At 41.2% G+C, this 24,661-nt stretch overlaps 1 protein-coding gene across 5 annotated transcripts; it reads right to left on the reverse strand.

Moving 5' to 3' along the window:
* Window positions 1-4,356: 4,356 nt before the first annotated feature.
* Window positions 4,357-20,639, reverse strand: STEAP1 (STEAP family member 1). 5 transcript variants are annotated; one of them, XR_011323068.1, is made up of 6 exons: window positions 20,376-20,596; window positions 16,895-16,999; window positions 14,255-14,767; window positions 12,605-12,769; window positions 8,064-10,225; window positions 4,357-5,891 (listed from the first exon to the last, which is right to left on the reverse strand). XR_011323068.1 is itself a non-coding variant. In XM_069775545.1 (6 exons), exons 3-6 carry the CDS (start codon window positions 16,985-16,987, stop codon window positions 9,968-9,970), a joined length of 1,029 nt encoding a protein of 342 aa, XP_069631646.1. In that variant the 5' UTR covers window positions 16,988-16,999; window positions 18,926-19,105; window positions 20,376-20,597; the 3' UTR covers window positions 4,357-9,967. The 5 variants fall into 5 exon arrangements, 4 of the variants coding, with proteins under 4 accessions (XP_069631646.1, XP_069631661.1, XP_069631644.1 ...); XM_069775545.1 differs by adding an exon at window positions 18,926-19,105 and having other exon boundaries at window positions 4,357-10,225; window positions 20,376-20,597; XM_069775560.1 differs by lacking the exon at window positions 8,064-10,225 and having other exon boundaries at window positions 20,376-20,631.
* Window positions 20,640-24,661: the final 4,022 nt, after the last annotated feature.

The following is a 24,661-nucleotide window of genomic DNA, read 5'->3' on the forward strand; positions in this document are numbered from 1 at the left end:
CCCTGTAACTCTGAAACAACATTTGCTTTGTGGTCTAAGTTATAGAAGGTCAAAATTTTTCTTCTTGGTTTGTGGCTGCTCATCTTAGAAGGCATCTACAAAGTGAGACAGTGGGTTCTAAAAGTGTGATCTTGTGCCTGCAATAATTGTTGGACCCAAAGCCAGAGGAAAAATAGATTACTTTTGTAATGCAAACAATTAAATCCAGAGCAAAACTTTCTGTCAGTTGACTTGTTAACCCAGAACAGACATACATTCTTCGTAGGGAAGCATGGCTATTGCAAAACTGAAAAACTCATTTAAAAGATGATAATACTTGCCTGAATGCTAAAGTAGCTGAGGGAAACATAGGCTAGATTATGGCTTGACCACCATTTGACAGCCTAAGACTAGCGTGTTTGTTTTACTGACAGGATTTTAGCTCTTTGAATTCAATTTTCCTTCACAAAGCTGCAGACCACAAGTTTTTCTTGAGAGCAGAAGCAAAATGAAAATTAATCAAGATGACACTGTGCAATATGTAGCATCGTGGTTGTGAAAACATAGAGATATATCACTTAACATGTAAAATATTTGTAACCTTCTTATTATATGTACATTATCATAGGTTAGGTCTTCAGTTACTTTATTCTGAACATTTTGTTTCACTGAATGGGACCATGCCAGCTGTGTAAAATACTCCCTGACAAATAAAAATGAAACTGTGATAATTCAACAGCAACTTAGCACTGTGAGATGAAAATCTGTATCTTTATAGAACAATGAAATACTGATTCTGTTCTCAGTCCTGTGAAGATTTATGTAGTTAATTCCACAGAAATGAACTGAGGGCAGTGAGTTGCTACAGAGCCTGAGAGTTAAGCAGTTCTTTTCAAGATCAAGGCAATAGCTTTTTCTTCAGGATTTAAGTTGTCATTCCCAACACATTTGTTTTCCAGCCATAAAACTTAGAGGAGTGTATCAGTCTGAGAGATTTCCTCTCCAAGTATAGGAACATAAGAAACACCCTACTTGGTTAGACCAATAGCCTATCTAACCCATTAGTACATGTTCAAGAGCAGCAAAACAAAATGCTGTTTAAAGAGAGCGTGCAAGCCTGGCTTCTGTATTTTGTACTATCCTCCCAAATCCATATTTGTCTTAGTGATATCATAGGGTACATGCCTGCAAAGTCCTCTTAGTGTTGCTTTAGGGGCTGTTGGTTCTGAATTTGTCTAACCCCCTTTTGAACCTGCTGATGCTGTTTGCCTCCACAGCCCTCCGTGGCAGCAAGCTCCAGAGGTTCTCTGCCCACTGCATAAAGATGTACTTTCTTAATCAGTTGTAAATTGATCTGCTAGTTTCATTGAATCATCTCTGGTCCTGGTAATGTGGATTCGGTGAAAAAGTTCTGTGTTTATCTTAGCCACTGTCTTCAACATTTCGTAAACCTTGGTTTTATCCCCTTCGACCTTCTCCTCTCTCATTTGAAGAGCTTCCACCTTTTTAGTCTATTCCTGTAAAGCAGCTGCTCCACACCTTGATCACCTGAGATTCTCTTCTCTGTACTGTTAGGTTAAATGATAAAAGGCTAATCATGGTGAATACAAAGATCCAGCGAGGGTCAGAGGGGCGGTAACAGGCAAAGGAACCTCAGCAAATGAAGCCAAACTGCCTACTGCCAACACCATCCAAGGGGAGTGACCAGATCATTGTCCCTGGGGTGAAACCCACCAAGGTGATCAAGGGAAGAAACTTTTTCCCCCAAAATGTAATGTGAACTAAAGAGGTGTTTTCTTAAAGGGATGTGGGACTTGTTATGGTATGCAAGGGGAAGAAAATTATCTGAAAATTATTATGGGCTATTTTAAGGGGTTGTGAGAATGTGCAAGACTTCCTGTGGGTTGTTTAGGAAAAGGACCAAAGGTGGGGAAAGCAAGTGATCAAGGTGGATCAGGGAGGAATAAGAATGAGAAAACAGAGGGAAAAGGGCATTAAAAGGGCCAGTCAGTATATGATACCCCCCTTCCATCTCTGAAAATATTTATGGGCTCTCAGTTTCACCCTGCTTCATTCACCCACCCTCACCTCATTCTAGTAGCTAAGTGTATCCCATTCCTGCTTACCCTGTGTACGTCATTTTCCTCTTCCTCACCACTGGCGTTCCCCACCACCAATTTTCCCTTATTCTTTTAGCAACTCAGTGTCAGAAAGGTGTAAGAACCCAATTATGTGAAAGAGTTTTCAGGCAGGAACTTAGAAATAACTAAACAAGCATAGGATGTTAAAAAAGGGCCGAATGAAGCTGGGCCGTTGGTGAGGAGGAGATTTTGTGGTTAAGCTGCTGTGTTGTGATATGGAGTGCTCCAGGCCAGGCTCTGGTAATGGAGAAATGGTAATAAATTTTAGTGCTGTTCCCTTGATAAAGCTGTCTTGATGGTGGGTAAACAGCAGAATAGAGTCCATCCCAAACAGTGGAGAAGGTGAACAATTTATTGGTAATTGTGTCAAGGAGAATGCAGACCTGAAGTATTTATATGACTGCAGGGGACAAACTTGACTCTGAATAGCTAAGTAAAAGTCCCATTGATTTCACTGGGAGTTTTGCCTCTGCGAGAACTAAATGGTGAGGATTAAATATTTGCAATAGAATAGCGATATCAGAACAAGGATAAAACTAAAGTTATTACGAATTACTTTTCTGAATATAGTCTAATGGACCATCTAATTCTGGTTTCAGTTGGCTCCTTATTTTGCATAAGTAATGTTTAAGAATGGCTTAGCTTCATTGTGTCTTACATAAATGTTTTCCTTCATTTAGCACAACATACTGTACACTTTACCAGGAAGTAAAGCAGCCATGTCTGCTCCACTATAAGCACAATCTGTTTGAAGATAACTCAGTTTATATTTAGATTGTTATGAAGAGTGGAGCAATATCTATGACTCATATCTCCCCAGCTTCAGAAACAGTGTTCTTCATCCATAATAAAATCATAGGGCTACATCTCAGAGAATAATTCCTCCAAGTCACAGAGCCAGTTACAACCTTGCTGGTGTTCATACCTATCAGTGGAATTTGAACAGATTTCCCCAGAAATGCCTCAAATGGTATTTCAAGGATGGAGAAGTGGTTGCAACTTAATAGGTTCTGCAGGCCAAACTCTGCACACACCTGGCCTCTTTGTATTTGTTCATGCCATTCCCCAGCTCCATGTGGATAACCAACCCTCATATCCCCTCTGTTTCAAGGATTCACTTCAATTTTTTCAGACTCTCTCCCATCTGTCATTCACTTGTCCTCCATTTTACCCATCTCCCCAACTAAGGATTTCTGTTCCCTACTATCTTGATGATGTTGCATTCATCTTATTCAGTATCCTCCACCTACTTATTTTCCCCCTTCAATATCCATTTGGCTTCTTTACTCTTTCCTCTCATAAGAAAATCTGAGCACTTGCAAAGTCTCCTCTCCTCATTGTCCCAGATCTCCAATTGTCCTGTTCCTTCCCATTCCATGTTAATGCCTGTTTGCATAGCTTCATAGTCCCAGACTTCCTCTGCCCCAGAATACCCTTTTGTCTGTCATTAATTATCTGGGAATAAATAATTTAGGATGTTCATATCCTTGTGAATGTACTAAGTCTATTGAAAATTAGAAGGCAGAAGAGAAAGCCATCATTATTTTAATTATGGGTGCTGTCAAACAATTGTTAGACTGCTAAACTCTTGCAGAGGTGCTTGAGGTGCCCTGCAAGTGGCTTGTTTTTCTACCCTTCTGGCTTCTTGTTTTTTTTTCTTGTTAAAGATTTTCTGTTAGAACACTTAGAATATTTTTGAATGAATGAGATGCACTGTTCAAAAGTTATTCTGGTATATGCACAGGTACAGGTGGACATGCAAGAGAGAAATGCCATTCAGTTGTATATATGTCACAGGACTGGAAAAAAAGGCAGAGAAAAAATTAGAGATGGGTTATGTGGCCATTCCTTAAGTCCAGCAATTAGATACTTCTCAGCATTTCAAGTAATGGACACTTTCACATGGAAAATTCTTTTTCAGTAGAGTACATCCAACAAAACAGTGTAAGAATGTATATAAAGACTGCACATGACTGCAAAATACAAGATTGACTGTCCAGTGCAAAAAAAGTCCACACTTGCCTCACTTCTTTTTTAATAATGAGGTCAAAAGATGAAATTTGAGGACCAAATACTTCTACCAGCAGCAATGGTAGTATTCTACCAGTCCCACAGGGACTACACATCTTTAATCAAGTCAAGGATATAGCATATTTATCTCAGTAATATACTTCCGTGCTACAAAGATGAAATATACATAAAAAGAAACAAACAAAAAAAAGACAAAACAACTGTATCTTCTGTTGCATCATCTTTATTGGAAGTAGCTGAGGTCTTTTTTATAAATTTATAGTTTTGTTCACTGACTGGTTTTATATACTTTCATTTGAAAATCTCTGAAAACTTATTATGCATACTTAATAAAGTAGCCTCATCACCCCCACTCAAATGTGACATTCAATCTACGGAAAAGTTCAAACAATGATGCAGAAGTTGAACTCTGATGCAACTGAATTCAATAAGATTTTTTTAAAGAGTCCAAGGTCTCACCAAAAGAAATTATTTTGCCATCGGCAACAAAGCATGCTGATGGGATGAAGAAATCCTGCCACTACTGAAAAAAATCAGTGGCAATGATCAGCCTTTGCCAGACACTTACAGTGACGACAGCAGACTATATTCTCCAGGGGTGGATTCCGCATGTTTTAAAAAATCTGTCTTTTTGTTTTGTTTTGTTCTTTTAAATGATTCTCTCAATGCCATTTTAACAAAATCAGCTTAACAGAAATTAGTCTGAATTTCAAAAATGGTTAACATAACATTTCATGTTATCAAGGGACTGTACTAGAAACCATGGATGTAGCAGAAAAGAAGGGAAGACGTGAGATCATCATCTCTACAAATGAAGCCACGCAGTCCACAGTCATGTAGAGGTCAGTCAGTTTTGTATGTTTTTGGTGACAATTTCTAGAACACATTTTTGCCTAGTGATTCATGGAAAACTAAGAACATGACAAATAAGTGAAGCAATGAAATATTCTTGCTGCTGAAATAGGATGAAATAACAAGTTTTGAATTTTAGAAGCACTTGCAACTGTGCAGTTTAAGCTGGTTTAAGTTAAGCTGCCCCTTTACGCCATTCCTCTTCCTGTCCTTCCTGCTGGCATATGTGCGTGGCTGTCAGGTGAATGAGACCAGTGTATGGATCTGGCTGAATCATTCTTTTCCCTGCATTACTTTTCAGCTGGATCCAATTGCCTGGTCTGATTAACTCTGTAGCTTTAAACACTTGCAGAACTGAGAGAACAGAGAAGGGTGGCCAAAGGGAGGGACTGCTTACAGTAAATGCTGCTGTCAACAGGAATTTACGTTAAACTATAGCCAGCACAGCCCTGGCTCTAGCTTTCTGGGCACTGATTGTTTGTACCACTTCTAGAGAATAGTATTCTGGGATCTGACTACCCCAGGTAAACTTGGCATAAAATTCCTCAAGTCCCTTCAACAATTTATGAGTATCTCTCCAGAGTTTCAATTTTCTCTGACTTAAATACATCAGGGACATACAACAACTGAAGGAAGTACTTTGTAGCCTTCGCAGAGGCATTGCAGAACCACTTACACGAGAGTGATGGATTCTTACTCAAAAATATGCCTGTATTCCTTTCCTCTACTCTATGCCCTCACCATTCTTGAGCTTTTCCTGGTCTTCGATCAGTGTTTTCAGGGATCATAGGTCTCCCTCCAAAGCACTCCACAACTAGCTCAGCTTTCTCTTCCTTCTCACAAAATCTCCTCTGAATGCTAGAATATGCAGTCTGTCAGTTAAAAGATCTGTCAGGAAAAATGTGCTTTCATTACATCCCCCTATGAAAGTGTCCATTTTGCTTTTCACATCTTTGTCTTCTCTCCTTTGGAGACTCCAGGCTCTGCACCAGCATGGGGAGAATGGTTTCCCTTGACTGAAGCCGTTTTTATGGTTCATGGCAGCAGCTCTTCTAGAGTCTACTGTGCCTTTTTACTCTTATACCCTGGATGTATATGACACAATGGCAGCTACAGCATACACTAAAGCATTTAATAATGCACAGTTTTATAAAAGTAATCAATGGTATACAAATAAGTGCCTAAAATTTGCACACATGTTGATTTTATGTATTACAGTAGTATATAGGCATATTAATACACTGAATTTTGAAATAGGTACATAAACATAAACTAAAAGGAACATATGCAGTTATTTTGTGTTGAACTAAATCATGTCTATTACAAAGGAAGAAAAAAAATACTGTCAATAGCATTTTCTTCCATAGCCCTTTATAGACCTTACATGACCCTCCCCCCTCACTATTGTATCTGAATGCCTTAAAAGCTTGAAAATACTGTTGCAATGTCCTGTAAAATGTTACTGCTCCAGTTCTGCAGATTGGGAAGTGAGTTACTTAGAAGTAGTTTACTAAAGACTTAAAAGCAGGGAAGAGACTTGATATGAGGTCTCAAATTCTGCCTGTAAGCATCCAGTGGTGGTTTCTAGAGAAATTGCTAGCTGTGACACAGAAAACCTGGCTCCTACTTCAGACAATCAGTAGGGAAAAACCTGCTTGAATGTTTGGATGTCATGTGTGATTTTAGGAATAACTTTGATAGACAGTATGAAAATTTCAGCTGGTAGAAGACATTTCTGGGTATGCCCCTGGGCAATGCTAGAGAGAAAAATCTGAAGTGTGCTTAATGTCCCCAGCTGAACGATGAGTGTAAAAGGTCAGTTTGGATAGTATGTGATGATCTTGAAATTGGTTTTCACCTGTAATTTATGTTAGGATTTCAACCCATATTAACAGATTGAAATTAATGAAGTTATGCTAATTTGCACTACCGTGTGTAACAAGTGCAGAGAGCAGGGTATTACAGTAGAACGCTTCATTAGGACATGATTTCTCAGCCACTTGAAGTGGGATGAATCTAAATTTATCACTGCTGCACCATGAATAGAAGACAAATAAAGATGTACATTACATACATTTTCTCTAGTACTTCCTGAAAGGAGTTCTGTGCTTGTGACGTGCCCTGTTCTGACTTTATGCACTAAATACAATGGTACAGACAACAGTTCCTTCCTGCTGCTTAGATAAAGTAGTAGAACAGATGGCTCAAAAACTTTTTATGAAATGTTGAATATAGATACTATATTTACATGTTCATGGAGTTCTTGGTCTGTTTTCTAGCAGTAGTACCTATAGTGATTTTTGCAATAAGGATCTGTCAGTCTCCAAATTAGACAATATCTTACAGATTCAGAGAGAGAATGTTTTAAGAACCTGGGCAAAAATTTCAGAAGGGCCAAACCAACTTTGGAATTAAAGTCCCATTTTTAAAAATTACTTAGTGGCCTAAATCCTACTGCTGTGCAGTAAGCTGCAGACTCCAAAGGCACAGAATCTTAACTTCCAGCTTCTATTAACTTCTTAACCATATTGACCAGACTCCTCTACTCAATGCTTACTGATCTAGCTGATCTATAACACAGCCCTTGTGCAAAAGATTTCAGTTGGTACTGGTGATAATAAAGTGAAGTCTTGAAGCCCATTATCATTCCCCTGAACTACTTTGCTCTCTAAATGCATATACATATTAATTTGCCCTGATTTTGTTTTTATACATGCCATATGAATAGCTTTGAATGGCTTCTTCCAAGAAGTGCTGTCATTCACCTCTTTTCAGTTACAAAGGATCAGGTTCTGCTCTCTATGCCACATGCTTTGATACCCCTGAAGCTGTTTATATTCCTCTGTGTCAAAGGGTTGGCTTCTCTGATCAGCTGTAAAAAATTAGGTCAAGTATTCGATCAGAATTTAACAAAGCTGGAGATTGAATTAAATTCTCCAGACTTTCTAAGTAAGGGAACAACAGGGCTGATTCTGGAGAGCACAATTTAACACATATTTCAATAAAACCAAATATCATTCTTTTCAACGGATGTATACAGGGGTTGCTTGGAGTACTTACAGTCTCAGCTTTGTCCTAGGTAGTAAGTTTGAGCACACTTTATGACTAGGTAGTGGATAATACAGAAGATAAAGGGACTTCTTTATCATTGCACTTGCCTCAACCTGTTCCATTAGAAAAATGATTTTATTAATTTTTTCATGACTCCCAACAACAAAGTGCAGGTAATATTCTGAATAAGCCTTTGGCAAATATTATTCTTCATCCCTAACATGACTTCTAAAAGATTTTATTTATTTGTTTTATAGAAATGTAAATGCTAATGCATTGACAACCATACTTTTCCCGTTCTGTTTTAGAAATTTCTTAAGATTCACATTGCAGACTAGCTTTCTGTGTTTTAGAGAGTGTTTGCCTCTGTCATGCATTACTGATTTCATACATAATGCCACTCACTTCTCTTCAGTCTATACTATACAGGCCACCATGTCCCCAGTTATTTTCACAGTACTACATTAAGTGCAAATAACAAGGCCAACTTTTAAGTTGCAATAACTGAATGGAGTTATAACCAGGAAAATACAAAATGTAGTATCCCTGTAGCTATTAAATTTGTCTGTTATTTATACTCAGTGTACAAAGTCCACAAACGTACAAAAGAATCATTAGCTGCAGAATCATTAACACCATGTATTACATATTTTTTTACACCTACATTGTTTTCCTGTTTGTTTTAATACCAGAGCCATTACCAATTACAATCCTCATTCAGATGATCCCAGCAATAGGTAGCATCATCAGTCCAGATCTTAGTCAACTCATGCAGGGAGAATGGCAGAAATGTTCCTGATGCTGGGTGAAAATATTAACTACTGCATATTTAAAAATAGATACTAACAAATGAATTAATCATTTAAAACATTCAGCCAGACCTATGCAACCTAAGGAAAATGAGGTTTAATTAGCATATATGAAATTTTTTGTAAAAGCAAATACATTCATAAGCCATTTTACATGAAAATGTCACCAAATCAATGTCAAGATTCAAATGTCTATTTTTAATGTTTTTCTTCCAGTCACACAATTGTGCTGGCCCTAGAGTAAACAGTAAAACACATTTACCTGACATCATGAGTTATCCCACTGGAATAATTTGTGCGAAGAAAGTTTAGCACATGTCAAGGGCTGCAGGCTTAGGTCAAAAGCATGGAAAATTTCCAGCATCAGAAACAAAAGAATGTGTTCATGGAATAAAAAGTGGGAAATGTTTTATCGTTTTAAGTAAACAGAGACACACCTAGTTCTGTATAAAATGGAGATCTGAGTCTAAAAACTCTTTTTTTAGACTGTGCCCAAGCCTCAGGAGAGATTTACCTTGTAAAGTTCCCTGCAATTCTGCTTGCTCAATTGTCTAAGTTCAAGACCTGGTGGGAATACAGTTTCTGTCTGGTTTATGTGCCAAGGTCCCCATTCTGCAGAGTGAAACATAGGATGCAGGCAATAAGGGGGAATGGGATGATAAATACTTTAGCTGTTGTCCCATTATAATACTGAGATTTAACAAAGGAACAAACATGGCTGTGGGAAGCAGAAAGCATTCCTGGGTTCTGTGGTGTAATCATTTATTTATTTTCTGTGGTCATCTGGAGCAATGATTTATGATTTCTTTTGCCTACAAAAGAATTACGATTGAGGCAATGAAGCCCTTGGATTTTAAAAGCAGTGAGTCAGAAGAAAGAAATGATCAAATACCAGAACACTGCATAGATTAAAGTGTAAAATGAATGTTTCCACCTTCTGTCTTAGAAAAGGTCCAAATTGCATCATATATCCCATACTCCTGAAGTTGAAATGAAAAGTGAAAAAGACACATCTATGAAAAATATGAAAACAGAGCTCACAAGTGAACATTTCATGGCCTTGAGCATATTTACGTACATAGACAGGAAATGTCCATATTTGATCTACAGTCTGGAAGTCATGCTGGTTTGATTGGTTTGTGTGTTAGCTTCCCAACCACATCTGATCTTTTTTATCCTCTTCCTAAAACATGGGAGGAGCAGTATGCATTTACAAAGCAGAACAACAATAGGAAGAAAAACTGCTAGCATAAATGAAGGTGGTGTATACCAGATAAATTGGTTAACATCAACCCACTTATTCCAAGCAAACACCAGTGCATGAACAGTGCACAGCAGCAGAGCTAAATATCCCATCTTGCTCTGAAAAAAGAAAGAAAATAGTAGGCTATTTATTTTTTCCAACTTGGCAAAAAGAGTACTGTTAAGCAAATATGGAAATCAGGAAGGGCCTTAACCAACACACTTAGTCAAAGAAGAGACCTTTGGCTTTGAACTAAAATTTAAGAACTATAATTCAAGAATCTAACTGTACCCCTCTATGCCACCGCAAGAGAAAACAGATGAGGTATATTTTTCAACTATTGCGATGATACTTAGCTAATATACAGAAGAGATCACGGATTACAGGCTGTCGTGGTTTAACCCCAGCCAGCAACTAGACACCACGCAGCCGCTCACTCACTCCCTCCCACCCAGTGGGATGGGGGAGAAAATCGGGAAAAGAAGCACAACCCGTGGGTTGAGGTAAGAACGGTTTAATAGAACAGAAAAGAAGAAACTAATAATGATAACGATAACACTAATAAAATGACAACAGCAATAATGAAAGCATTGGAATGTACAAATGATGCGCAGGGCAATTGCTCACCACCCACCGACCGACACCCAATTAGTCCCCGAGCGGCGATTCCCTGCCCCCACTTCCCAGTTCCTATACTAGATGGGACGTCCCATGGTATGGAATATACTGTTGGCCAGTTTGGGTCAGGTGCCCTGGCTGTGTCCTGTGCCAACTTCTTGTGCCCCTCCAGCCTTCTCGCTGGCTGGGCATGAGAAGCTGAAAAATCCTTGACTTTAGTCTAAACACTACTTAGCAACAACTGAAAACATCGGTGTTATCAACATTCTTCGCATACTGAACTCAAAACATAGCACTGTACCAGCTACTAGGAAGACAGTTAACTCTATCCCAGCTGAAACCAGGACACGGGCTATTCTGGAAAAACAGTCAGTTCTCAGTATCTCAATTTATAGATGTCAGCTGTATCCTAAATTACTTTATTTCTGTGATAAATTGTTATGAGTTCAAAAGCAGATTTATAAGTGGCTTAATTGACTGCAAAGAAAAATTTTAAGGTCAATTAAAATCAGAAACTCTAGTAAGTCTAGCACTATGACAAAAGCAATTGCAAAACTACAGGAAACTGAAGTCTTTCATTCCACTTACTTACAGTGATAAATTTGGCTTAGGATGTCTACAAAATTCAGGAGTAAAGAAAATCTTATGCTAGAGTTACTAGTAATTTTGAGTTTCTTGTTGCATAACAATCTTGATATTGTTAGAAAAATGGAATTAGTCATCAGTGAAGTCAAACACTGCCTTTCCAAGTCGTAAATCTACAGAATCTGATTTTCAAGTATAAAGGTTATTTGTTTATAAAACTAATCCAATATATTAGTATTACTCTTCTGGGTTTCTTCACCATGCTAATTTAACACTGAAAGCAACCATGTGCTAGACTTGTTCATATAGATTCCCTGTAGAGCTGAAAACTTTTCGTACAAATGATGCACTTCATAGAGTGGGCAGAATTTCATATCACTAATTGTAGGAAGAGATACATTTCAGATCTACTTTTCAAATTCAGATCAAATTTTCCAATGCTAAATACTTGGTAGGTCACTGAATTTTCAGATTTTGGTGTTCAGGGACCTAATTCAACACTTGCGTAACTCTAGTGTGATCATATTGATGTCAGCAAACCCATCACTGATTATTACTGCGTATAATACAGGAGAACTAACAGCAAACCAGATACTTAGGTGAACGAAACAAGCACATCTGTAGCAAACTCAGGACTGGCTGGATTTGATTATGCATCTGCTCTAAGATGTCTCCTTTTCCGAACACACCTTTTTGGAGGGGATTATGAAGCTAACAATGCTGCAGATGGAAAGCCTTTGCACTTATTACTGGGCAGAAGCCTTCTCCTGGACTTTTCAGCCACCTGGTACTGCTCAGGCAGTAAAGAATTGCCGAAACAGCTCTAAGGAAGCAACAAGCAATTCTCCTTGTGTAGTGGAATCCCATGCTGTATGGGAACAGCATTGGCTGGTTCAATACCACCTACTCCTAATTCAGCAGGACACAGGGCATTCCTGAAACATAAGATGACCAGAAGATGACTGAAATGCCTTCAGCACCAGAGGTCTTTGACCTAAGAATAGGTCCTGAAGAGACAACTGCTGCTGGTCACCAGGTCAGAGGAGCGAAAAGTGGTTTGGAGTTGTCTTTCTTCCCACTTCATACCCTGAACCTGACAGCCTTTTCTCCTGACAAAATAACAAATGAAACAAGCATTTCTTGCAAAGCATTTAACAAAGAGTACAGAACAAACTTTTAGATTCGTTTCAGTAGCTCCTCTGCCTTTGATATTTCTAACTCCTAATGGTCTTTGTTGATAACATACAGTCCTACAATGAGGACTAATGACATGCAATAATGACATTTATGCATACCTGAATGTAGTGGAACTCTCTCCAGGTCAAAGAGTGACTGACAGATGGGATTGATGTTATTGCCAACAAGGCCAGCAAAGCAAGTCCCAGAATTCCTAGAGACACATAAATCTCCATTCTCCAAACATCATGTTCAATCCAGGCGTTTTCTTTTTTTTGTTTGACCTGCCAAAAGAACACCATATTTAAAATGACAGACTGGCACACTTAGCCATTTATGTGAAATACAACTATTTTCACCATAATATTCAGGAAATAAGCCAAGAAACACAGTATTTTTGCTTGTTTGAATGTCTCTGAATGTAACTGCTATTTACTTCTGACGACAAAGTCTCCGCTAGTACCTGTAGAGCAAAGGTGGGTTTACGTGAGAAGAATTTAGACTTCATCAGCATCTTGGCCCAGGAGAGACTGTTTCTGAGGCCTGTTAGCCTGCCTTCACAGCAGGAGAAATCTTATTCTTTGACAAAAAAATTCCATCTGTGGCTAAATACCATATCTGGGAGATTATACCAACAGGAAATATATTAACAGCACTATTTTAGGGAGCTAATTCAGCAGGCATTCTTAATGATGGTATCCTGCCAGGATAGTTGTTTGGCTCTATTTTTTTAAAAACAACAACTTGGTACATTCAGCTGTACTGAATATGATGGTTGGTATGAATGAAATGGTTGTGATTTTAATAAACTGATGTCAAAGCTTCTCCTATTTATGAGAACTTATAACAGCCCTTTGATGCTGCTTGTGATCACCATGGCATAATATGCCCCAAATATGATCATTTCTTCATCTTGAGGACTGGAATCTCAAGGAAATTTCTGGTAATCCATTCAAATCAGATTACTGGTAAGGCTGATTTCAGAGTTTTCAACGGGTAGTTTGACTGTTTAGAGAATTCTTAAGAAGCTGCTAACATCATACTATGCTTTTAATAAAACTCTAGATTAGACTTTGAGGGTAACAAAAATGCACATTTGCAGTCTATACCTTATATTGGAATATTTCTTATACTGCAATACTCATGGCACTCAAGGCGATATGCAAGTATTAGGAACGCTCTAGTCACAGAGGATCTTAAAGAGCTTTGCCATCCCATGACTCAGAAGCATGATTGAAATTCTATCTTTTAACAAGTTAGTGTGGATCAGCCCAATAGTGGAGCCATCAGTGTTCACAAATTTAGTTTCTGGCAAGTGCAGATTATTGTGATTTAGCTCAGCCCTCCTTCATTGCTGGCTAATTCACTTCACAAAGAATATGTCTAAAAATGGTGTGTGCTTGTTTTTTGTAGATAGTTAGATTCCACTGGTGCAGAGATTAATCCATGCTAAACTAATAGTGTGCCAAATACTTAAATGTTCCTGCGAGGCAGGTGTAATTACGTGCATTTTACAGAGAGATAATAAATCCCAAATGAAGAAAATGACTTATTTAATACACACTGACGCGGCTGTGATGACTCTTGACTCTATTACATGCTTTAACAACTAGGTCCTCCTCCATCCCTTAACAGTGCTCTGTGGGTATCTGCTTCAAAATCAAACGAAGGCAATGAAAATGGCTTTCCCTCCCATCCAGATTTGCTTGAATGACCAAAACAAAGATTTTCTGAATACAGAAGGGTTGGCATTTGCATGCCCATCGTACCTGCTGGAATGCCCAGTTCAGCAGCTTGTATCTGTATGATCTTCTCATTGGGTAGCATAAGCTGTAGCAGGCGTGCATCGCAGCAAAGAAGAAACTGAGAAGTCCAAATTGCTTTCTTGATAACATCCATCTATCCAACCACTGGGGAAACCTTTTATACTTGGTGCCAAAGTACAGCTGGAAACTAGCAGCTAATATTCCTGGTAAATATACTAGTGCTAAAAGGGTAATTGAAACCACTGGTAAAACTTTGTTTATGACAAGGATTGGAATTTTATAGAAAACATTTTCCTTTCTGATTATAAAAGGATATATGACATCTCTCATAGCAGTGTATATAAATGTTAATAATGAGATCACAGATGCTATCTTTATTGGCAGGTGCCACTTGGGGAACAGGTCCTGCTTGCAGTGTTGTTCTGAAGAGTCTTCAAACTCACCAAAATGGTGTGCTTGATGCAAATTAAAAAGTGCAGCTGCTTCTGGTGGATTGGTGACTTGCATATCCACATTCTGGGAAGGACAGAAAGGAAATTCCAAGTGAATTCAAGAGAAGATTAAAAACTTCAGTAATGACAGTACTTGCCATCATGGCACTGAAACCATATACAAAACATACACGCTATTAAAGACAAGGTAGCTTGAAAACATAATGTTTTGAACAGCATAGTCAGTAGTTGAACAAGGCACTTTTAGCATAGATTTCTCATTTGTTATTCATTATCTGTGGTGATTTCAAAAGAGATTTTAATTCCAGGCAGTTAACTACACTGCAAGGGAAGAATGATTACATTATGTGAAGCATCATTGCAGTTTCTTATGATATGAGCCACAGATTTCAAATGTCAAATTTCAGCTACAGTCTTGATGCAGCCCAAATAATATGCACAATAACAGAATCCAGAGTAGAGACAATAAAATATTTCATTCAGTCACTCCTATTTTAATGACATTGAATTGGGGGAATAAGGATGTAAGTAGAAATGTTTGGGATCCACCATATTAGACCAGCTGTGCATCCGTCAACTCCAGCATCAAGTCCCATGGTCTTCTTCCTCTCCTTCACAAATGTAATAGTGTCCTCAACTTTTATGAGAACTTATGAGACTGAGTCACTTCAGTTTAAAAAGCTGAATTTTCTGCTGCCAAGTAAGCATGGCTTGATTCTAGTTTCACAGAAGATCTTGGCAGAATTATCACAGACTTTAGAAGGAGCTAAGCTAGTACAAAATTTTAGTGTAATATTATAAACTGTTTTACACTGAGATAATATATTTAAAGATTGTCCCGTAATTATAGTTCATGGAAGAGGTACATGATCAGTACACATACAAAGTGAAAATACATGTACCAACAGCAGGTCATTGCAATTGATGCAGCAGACAGCTGTCCAGGGGTGGAGAACTGCTAACATTAGGTAATAAACATATAAGTCCTTTAATATTCCAGTGAAATATAAAGTAAAACTGAACTAATGCTGCAATGCCTCAGCTTTAGAATGCCTGATGTGGCAGATGTCCAGACCTCCAGAAAGCAAAATGGCACTGTCCGTTTTGAGGAAGGCAAATACTAGTAGTTTGAAAGTTGTAAGTTAGTGTTCTGCTAGGATACAGGAGATCTTCCTATCTCAGCAATATTATCTGCCTTTATTCTTAAGAATCAAATATTACATTGAAGCTGATTAAGCAGTCAATTCAAACAAGGTACTACTTGTAAATAATGCAAGGGTAAGTGGGTGTAAGTCTTGTGTTCTTCAATGATACATAGGTGTTTTGTTTTAACAGAGAGATAAAAAATGTACACTGCTCTCTTGCTGTAAAATCCTAACTGGAGACAAGGTAGCCCATTTCCCACATGTCTAACTGACTTGTCTACAGTGCCTCACAGTAAAATTAAAGGGCATGGTCTTCATTAGGATTTTTTAGCTGAATAGCTACTATGTGTTTATCTGATGATGAAAGCATATCTTTGTAACAGTGAAGGTGTAGCCTAAGTAACTTTTATTCTCTAGTCTGTGCAGAAAAGTAGAGTGTAGTGTATGCATTGCAGACTCAGAAGTTGGTATAAATTACACAAACTGAGATTCACACCTGAACCAAGTTTCACCTATAGATACTTGTTTCTTGAAGAGATAGTCTATAAAGCCTAATTCAGTATTTCACAGACTGTGAGACAATTCACATTAGAAAGTTGTAGCTTGAACTACTTCTGTGCATAAGCAGTTACAGAGGCAAATGCTGCTGGAGTGGATTTTTTTTCTGGACTTTTTTTTGTGATGTGGAAAACTTACTGAATGCAATGTGGCAATTATGAAGACTCCTCCAATGATAAATTTCATATTCCTATATAAAAATCCCAAATTATTTCTACAGAGCTTTGCTCATCTGGTAAAATGCAACTAGCAACTAACCTCATGTAGTTTTTAGCTGGCCCAAACTGTGTGTTTTTTAGCATGGACTGTGATTAAATTGAATGAGATGTTCTTTATCTTTTTATCTCTTCATGTCAATATTGTGAGAAGACTTTAGAAGTATTGATGATATGCCAGTGTGATGGGAACACAGTGTTTCTGGACAAAAGCGAATGAAAGACTGCACTATTCTGTGTGACATATGAGCTGCTTTTTTACAGAAACATTACCAAGTTGCTAAGGTTTCCTGTATTTCTTCTGGGCAAGATGCTCTGACCTGCATTCTGATCAATGGTGTGATTATCACCTTCCCTCTTCTCCATTGTGGAAACTCCCTGCAAAACAAACACAGGATGTAAAACAGGTTTTGAAATGCCCTGCTGGAACTTTGAAGCCTATTTTCGCTCAAAATATTTTGTTCCCTCTCCTCTGCCCATCTGCTGGAGAAGGTACAATAACCTAGGGAAAGGAAAGTCTTTCCTCTGAGAACAGAAAAGCTCAGCTTGTTTTTTAAGTAAAGCGGAGACTAAGAGAGCGTATGAATCAACAGAATAAAATCACTGATGAAAAATAATAATTAAGCTAAATGCTTATGTCACCAGTGGAATGAATTAATTAATTCACGCTGAAAGTTTCTAAATTGCAACAATAAAGTTTGAAACAGCTTACGGAAATAACATGTAAAATGTTACGAAGATGGATTTTGTTCATGACACTTGCTGAGGCAAGAAATGTGTGTTTCCTAATATTTTTTAGGTTTTAGGATTTAGGTTTTAGGATTGGTCTACCTGACAGTCACTCTGTGGCTTTAGAGGTACATTCTCCCTTTGATATCGTCAGGAAACTCATGCTGTTCCAAGGTACACTGGCAATACTCATCACCCACAAGTACCAGCAGAAATGGTTGTAAGGTACTAAGGACTATAAGAAATCAGAAGCCAGGAAAAAAAAAAAGGGGGGGGGAAGAGAATGGATAAACTGAAAGAAACATTTCTGAAAATCCTAGGATAGCAGGGAAGACAGTATCCTGAAGACTGTAAACTCAAGACAAGGACTACAAGGACCCTCCTGTAACAAGACCTTCCCATGTGTGCCTCATGCTGTTGCACGCTGCAGGAGAGGCACCAGCACCACACCACTGGCAGCTCAGGGTGCCATACCACAGTGTGACTTTCTGTGCTACCTTTAAGACAGTGACTAGGTAGCTCCTCCATGTACCTTCCTACTGAGCAGCTGAATTACTAGATACAAAACTGTTTTGCTAACTACTGATTCTTTTATATCCATAAACCTTTTGGGAAATTGTATGGACAAATCAGACTTTAACAGTTGTCCTTTTTTTAGTGTCTGGTTCCTTCAGTGGATGAGTCCTACAGTCTTGTACTGTCTGCTATGAGGGTTTGCTTTCTGCCAGGCCACCAGACTCTGAAGCTGAAGTATTCTCTTCCTAAGTATTTCTCTTTGGATTTTTCCCTCCAGCTAGCAAGCTCTCCCTTTGGGCATAACCTTTCAGCCAAGTGTTGCAGAGTAGGGTCAACAAGAGCTTCTGTCTGAAGGTCAGGCTGTTAACCCTTTCCTGCACCAGCTAATGGATAGTTTGTCTATACTGCCTTTCTTACTTGTCTACACAAGAAAGCATAGGCTGATGAAGGCACATTTCTATCTTTCCCCCCTATTCCTAAGGCTAGTGTCAGTGATTTTATCACAAGTTTTGGGGTATCAGATAAAATCATAAAATCTCAGCTCCTGCAGTCCCATGATTCGTTAAGAATTTCTACTCTACATATTTTAATATTCTGTATTTTCAGCTGTTACAATGGCAAAAAATAGTTTACAAACAGAACTCAGTATAATGTACTTACCTGGAAAAAAACACTAACAAATACAGTAAGCTCCAGATCTATTTTTAAAAGAACTCAGAATATGAAGGGCAGTCACACTGTTTTTGAGGCCCACCCTCTGATTTTTAAAGTTTGATGTAGAAAAAAAACCAACATGTAAACTTATTGACCAACTTTTTACTCTTTTAAGTAGAGACTGACTTCTTAAAATTGTTTAAACAGCTTGTGGCTCAGACCCTTTTAATTTTTTTTCTGTACTGATCTCTGTTGAGCTTTCAAGCGTTAATATCACCAGTCTACATGAGCTTACACTGTGATCCCAGCCACTTCATAATTCTCCTCTTCTGACTACCACACTATCTTGAGGGTCCAAATGCATATTTTAGATTGGGAAGCTCTGTGTGGAAGAATTTGACTCGCCTGATTCTCATGCTGCTATCACTCTTCATTTAGAAAATTTAGAAATGAAGAGTCCAGTAATAGCTTCTAGCTAAAGGTTTGTATTGATGAGGATGTAGTAAATGACATCATGACGTGAAAGAAAAAATCCATGAGCTAGAATGCCAGCTGCTGATCCTAAAAGCTGATTTATTGGTTCTTCTGGGAAACAATGTTAAATACAGTGTTAACGGTTTATGCAGGAGAAGACGAAATGGAAAGAAAAAAGAAAGTGTGTGTGAATGAATGCATGTGCTCATCCCTGGAAATATGGGTTACAGCCATGCGACTGCATGCAAGGAAACATAGGTGCTGAACTATAATAGTCCACTTAGCTTCTGATACCAGAGTTAACACAAAATTATTTCTTGGGTACGCCCAATAACAAAGCGCTATAGTAGTCTTGGAAAACCCTAAACAGAAGGCACTTATAATTCCACTATTCAGTGCCTTATGAATTGCCAGAAAGGAGTCATCTACAGCATGTGTCTTTTTGGAATACATCTGAAGAAAAAAATTTAGGAGTCCTGTGAGAGACAGAAACTAATCAGTTACAGCCCTAAGTCACAACTGTTATGAAGGAGAACAGTTGTATTAATGTCCATCCTCAGTGCACACCCCATCTGCTCTGGGAGGCAGCTGTGAATGAGGATGGAGAACGTCCAGCTGCAGAAAGCCAAGTTTCCAACGCTGCGAGTGCGCTACTGCATTTTGTACTGAGCAAACAGGCTCATTGTAACGCTGAACCAACGGGGATCCGCGCTGTGCAGACATTGCCCCGAGAAAACATCATCCAAAGTCAATGAGAGGTTTTCCTGAGTAAGGGGTTTCAGGGCTGGCTCCGCGAAAAAAGAAGAATGGGTAAAATAAACAGGCTATGATAATAATGACGAGGTGGCAGAAGAGGCGCGGGACAGCGACTGCATCTCTCTCCTTCGGCACCATCGGAAAACGACAGCGTGGAAGCGCTGGGGATAACCGTCTGCGGTTTGAAGTGCCTGCTGCACCGTGCGGGACGGTGTGAGCACTCGGGACGCGGGCAAACAACTTTCTTGGAAAATTCTGCTGGGCTCTGTGGAAAACCTAATAAAGACCCGGGGGCTTGGAGCGGGAGAGCGTCGCCCGGCGTTTCTCCCCGGGCAGAGTGCGCGCCCGGGGCGGCCGGCGCCGGCCGGGGCAGGGCCGGGTGGGCTGCCGGCCCGACGCCCGGCCGCTTCGCGCCGCTGCCCGGGGGGGGCCGGGCCCTGCGGGGAGCCGGAGCCCGATCCCGATCCCGATCCCGCCGCGGGGACCCGGCCCGGCGGCGGCCGCGGGGCGGGCGGGGCCCCGCGCCGGAACCCGGCCGCAGCCCGGCCACGCGGGCGCGCGCGGCCGCCGCCCCGGCGGCTCCGCCAACGGCCGCCGGCCCCCCGCCGCCCCGGGGCTCACCCACCTCGGCCCGCCGTCAGCGCAGCCTCTTCTTCCCGCCGGAGGCCGGAGCCCCCGCCGCGGGGGCCGGCGGCAGCGGCGGGTCCCGGCTCGGCTCCGTCAGCAGCGGCCCCCCCCCTCCCCCCCGCGGTGCGGGCGCCGGTGCCCGGCCGCGGCGCGGCTCCGTCGGGGAAGGCGGACTCGGGCCGGCCGCGCAGCGCCCGCCGGACTCTGAGGAGGGGAGCGGCGGGGCGGGGGGGTGAGCTGGCCGCAGCCTCCACCTCCCCTCCCGGCCCCGCCTTCCGCGCCCATCCCGCTCCCCTCCGCGCCGGCGGGGCGCGACCCGGAGTCCCGTCCCGCGTCCCGAGCCGCGGCGGCGGCGGTGCAGCGGCGGGCGGCGGGGCGGCGGGGCCTCGGGGTCTCCCCTCCGGCACCCCCGGGTCGGCCGCCCCAAGAAGCGCCCGGCCGTGGGTCTGCTGCGGCCGCGGCTGGGCAAAGGGCGCGTTCACCTGCGCCCTCCCCGCCCGGCCCGGGGGAGGAGGAGGAGGAAGAGGCGCCGCGCCGCGCCGCGCCGCCTCCCCGGGCGCCCCTCGCCGCCGCCACCATGCTCTGCTGCCGGCAGCTCCGCTCCCTCCGCCGGGGCGCACGCGTGGGTTTGCCGGAGGGTGCTGCAGTACTTTGGGGGACCGGGGGGCTGCCCCCGCCCCACCAGCTGCCCGCAAAACGCATCTCTATCCGGGAAAAGTTCTCCTCGCCTTTCAGTCCGTTCTCCCTTCCCTACCGCTTCTTCCGGAGCCGTCACTCTTCCAGCCTGACAAAATGCTTTCTTAAATCCTGCTTCTAATACGAGTAGCCACCAGTTTAATTCCCCCTCCGAATACCATGATCTTGTACCTTTTTTCTGTGCTGGAGATCCTGAAAAAGCAGTTGTCTCCTGAAAGTTTAGTCACTATCATTATCTTGTGAAAGCTCTCTTTTAGTGGATATTTTGACATTTAGTGGCATACTGACATTGCAGAAAACACGGCCCGTCTGTCTCAGAAATTTTAGAGCTCACTGCGTATTTCTCAGGACATCTTCACAAAAATGATGCCAAGGTCCATCTCTTTATATCTTGGCAATACATTTTTTTCTCCTTCTCAGTAGATGTTAAGTGGACATAGACTCCAGCTGAATGCTATGCCTGGCAGAAAAGAAGAGATTGTCGTAGAAGGAATAAGAGATAGAATAATTATCTCTCCTGTGTTAAAACAAAACCTTAACTTTTATTTTTTCTTTATAGTCGACTTCATTAGCATATTTGTGCTTTGCATGAAGGCTATTCTCCACGTGCTTCCCATTAGTCACTTTTTTTGCAAGGGATGCTAACCTTTGTATGCTCTCACTTTGTGAAAGTGCCGTTTCATTTTGTTTTCTACTCCTTTTTTTGCACCGTTGGTTTGTTGGTTTTTTTTCCCCCAGTTCCCAGTACCTAGCATCAGCAGGGTGACGCCTGGCGGTGGGAGCGCAGGGGAGGAGGAGGAGACTGACTGTGGCAAGGTGTACCGGGCCGCTCTTACGCTCCGGCTAAATGAGAATTTGTAGTCCAAAGGGCTAAAAGCATTATCTTATTCCAAGTGAACTCCATGGTAAAGCTTTCCTCAGAAGTCCTGGTGTAAGTTAGTGTTATGGGGACTGCATTTATAGACCAAAAGGTAGCTCAAGATGCTGAGAGATTTCAGCATCTGGATATCTGATCTTAAGGATAGAATATCCTTACGATATCCTTAGCGTTTTCATAAAACACACAAGAGCTAAGCTCCTCCATAAGCATTCTCAGAAGATGAGCAAAAAGCCAGCCAAAGTGAACCTGGCTATTAAATAAGTACCTAGTAAGCTGCTCTGCACAGATGCTCGTAGCTATATCTCTGCCCAAGCAATCCCCTCTCTAGTCTCTGCATCCTGAGTGCTATTAGGTGCCTGTCTGTGAATAAAAATGGAAAGCTCATTTTATGTCAGTGCTGACAAAGTGGAAATAGATTCAAATGCTAGGGAAAAGTTTCCTTTCATGGCTATCCTAAGGCATGACTTCCAAGTCATTCAAAGTACCGCTTGTATTAGAAGTGGTTACTGGAAAGCAAACTGCATGGCAGTCCTGCGGACTATTACATCTAGGTGATACCACTGATGCTGACAGCTTTGAACCGGTATTTATCCAAAGTGCTATGCAAGAAGTGCGAGACTTAAGGTAGGAAACACCACAGGAATCAGGAGTTGATTCAAAATGAGATAATTTCTCTTGGCACATGCAGAATGGGGATGATCTCGCTGACAAAAATTTAAAGCTGTGCAGATTTGGCTAGCTCCAAATATTTAGAAGAGTGTCAATATCTTTAACTATTGGAGGAGCTGGGTGAGAAAGAGTAATACTTCTGTGGTAGCTGAAGTGTGACAGGGTATTTTCCAGAGGCGAAATACATTCTGGTGACTCTGTCTTAGCCTGTCTGTGTTTTAGTCCTTCTCCATTCTGGGCAGAGTCTGTGTGTGGTTGTTGACAAAGGACGTGAAGGAATGGCAGATTGCATTTTCTGGAGAAAAAAATTTATTGCATCATTGACAAGATTGCCTGACAGTGCTTTAACCTCGAGGACATTTTCACCACAGTTTATACAGGGAGAAGTCTGTGGTCAGGGCAGTTCATCTGCTTCCGCAACTGCTCTTGAGAAGAGGAGCTCTGAGAACAACTTGCCAAATGGTTGGAAAAGTGGTGCAGTCTTCCAGTAACACACAGGCCTACATGTAATCATACTAACACTTACTCTCACTCTGAACTTGTTGAATAAGCTAAGTGTAACTATTACTGTCAGCAAGATGACTCTAGCATGCCCTTGGGTGACTCAGAAATGATGCTGTATGGGGGAAGTGGTGTAGAAGGGTGGAAACCATTCCCTGCAATTTAAGCAAGTGCAAATGGGCTTGGTTCAGCTGGATTGAAACGTTGAGACAGTGGCTGGGTTTCTGGGATGGCACTGGAGGGGGTTCAGCAGAGGGTTACCAAGGTCCTGCAGGGCTTACAGCACATGCTTCCTGAGGAGAGACAGGGAGGAACTGGGCTTGTTTAGTTTGGTGAAGAGCGGACTAAGGGGTGATGTAGTAGCAACCCTCAAACACTTGAAGGTACAAAGGTGAGGAAGCCCAACTCTTATTGGTAGTGCCAGAGAGTGTAAGAACAGTCAGGAATCACAGATTGCAGCTCGAAGGTTTATACTGGATATTAGGAAAAAAAATCTTCACTGTGAGGATAGTGAAAATCCAGAGAGATTGTGGAATCATGGAAATTTTCAAAATTTTGCTATACAGAGTGGTGGCTGACTTCACAGAATCACTGAATAGTTGAGGTTGGAGGGGGACTCCAGAGATCTAGTCCACCTCCTCCACTCCCCTGGCCTGAAGCAGTGTTAACAGAACAGGTTCCTCATGGCATTGGCCTGTTGGGTTTTGAATATCTCTGACGACTGAGACTCCACAACCTCTCTAGGCAAATTATTCCAGTATTTGATCACTGTCACAGTAATTTTTTTTTTCTTTTTCCTTTTTTCTTATGTTTAAATGGAATTTCCTGTATTTCAGTTTGCGCCCATTGTTCGTTGTCCTTTCTGTGAGCTCCACAGATGAAAGTCTGGCTCCATCTTCTCTGCTCCCCTCCTCCCTCAGGTATTTATACACATTGTTAAGAGCCTCCCTGAGCCTTCTCATCCCGAGGCTGAATAGTCTCAGGTCTCTCGGCCTGTCCTTGTAGGAGAAATGCTCCAATCCCTTAATCATCTTCATGGTGACCTGCACTGAAGTAACTTCAGTACATCCATATCTTGCTTATACTGAACCCAGAACTGAACCCAGCACTGCAGATGGGTCTCAAAGGGGCTGAGAAAAGGGAGAGGATCACCAGTCTCAACCAGCTGGCCATGTTCCTAATGCAGCCTAGGACTTGATCTGGTATTGGTAGGGGTCTTGCTTTGGGTGGGACAGTGGACACAGAATTTAGCTGCATTAATGTTTTTGTCTATGAAGATGTGTGAGATGCCAACAAGAAGACTCTTGCTCAAAATTCCAAACCCCAGCAATCTGTGAAAAGGAGTATTAAAAAACGCGTACTACAAAGAACCATGTATGAACTTGGAAAATTATGAAATAATTTGAAAATTCATTTTGAAATGCAATCAAATCTAGCTGATTTTGAAAATTGTAGCATAAGAAACTGCAGTGTTGGCTCCTAAATAGGACAGAGCTGATTTGGGAACGGAAGCGATAAGTGCCCTCTCTTCATATGGT

The sequence above is a fragment of the Haliaeetus albicilla genome, chromosome 2 (assembly GCF_947461875.1).
Source record: "Haliaeetus albicilla chromosome 2, bHalAlb1.1, whole genome shotgun sequence".
Taxonomy (NCBI): Eukaryota; Metazoa; Chordata; class Aves; order Accipitriformes; family Accipitridae; genus Haliaeetus; species Haliaeetus albicilla.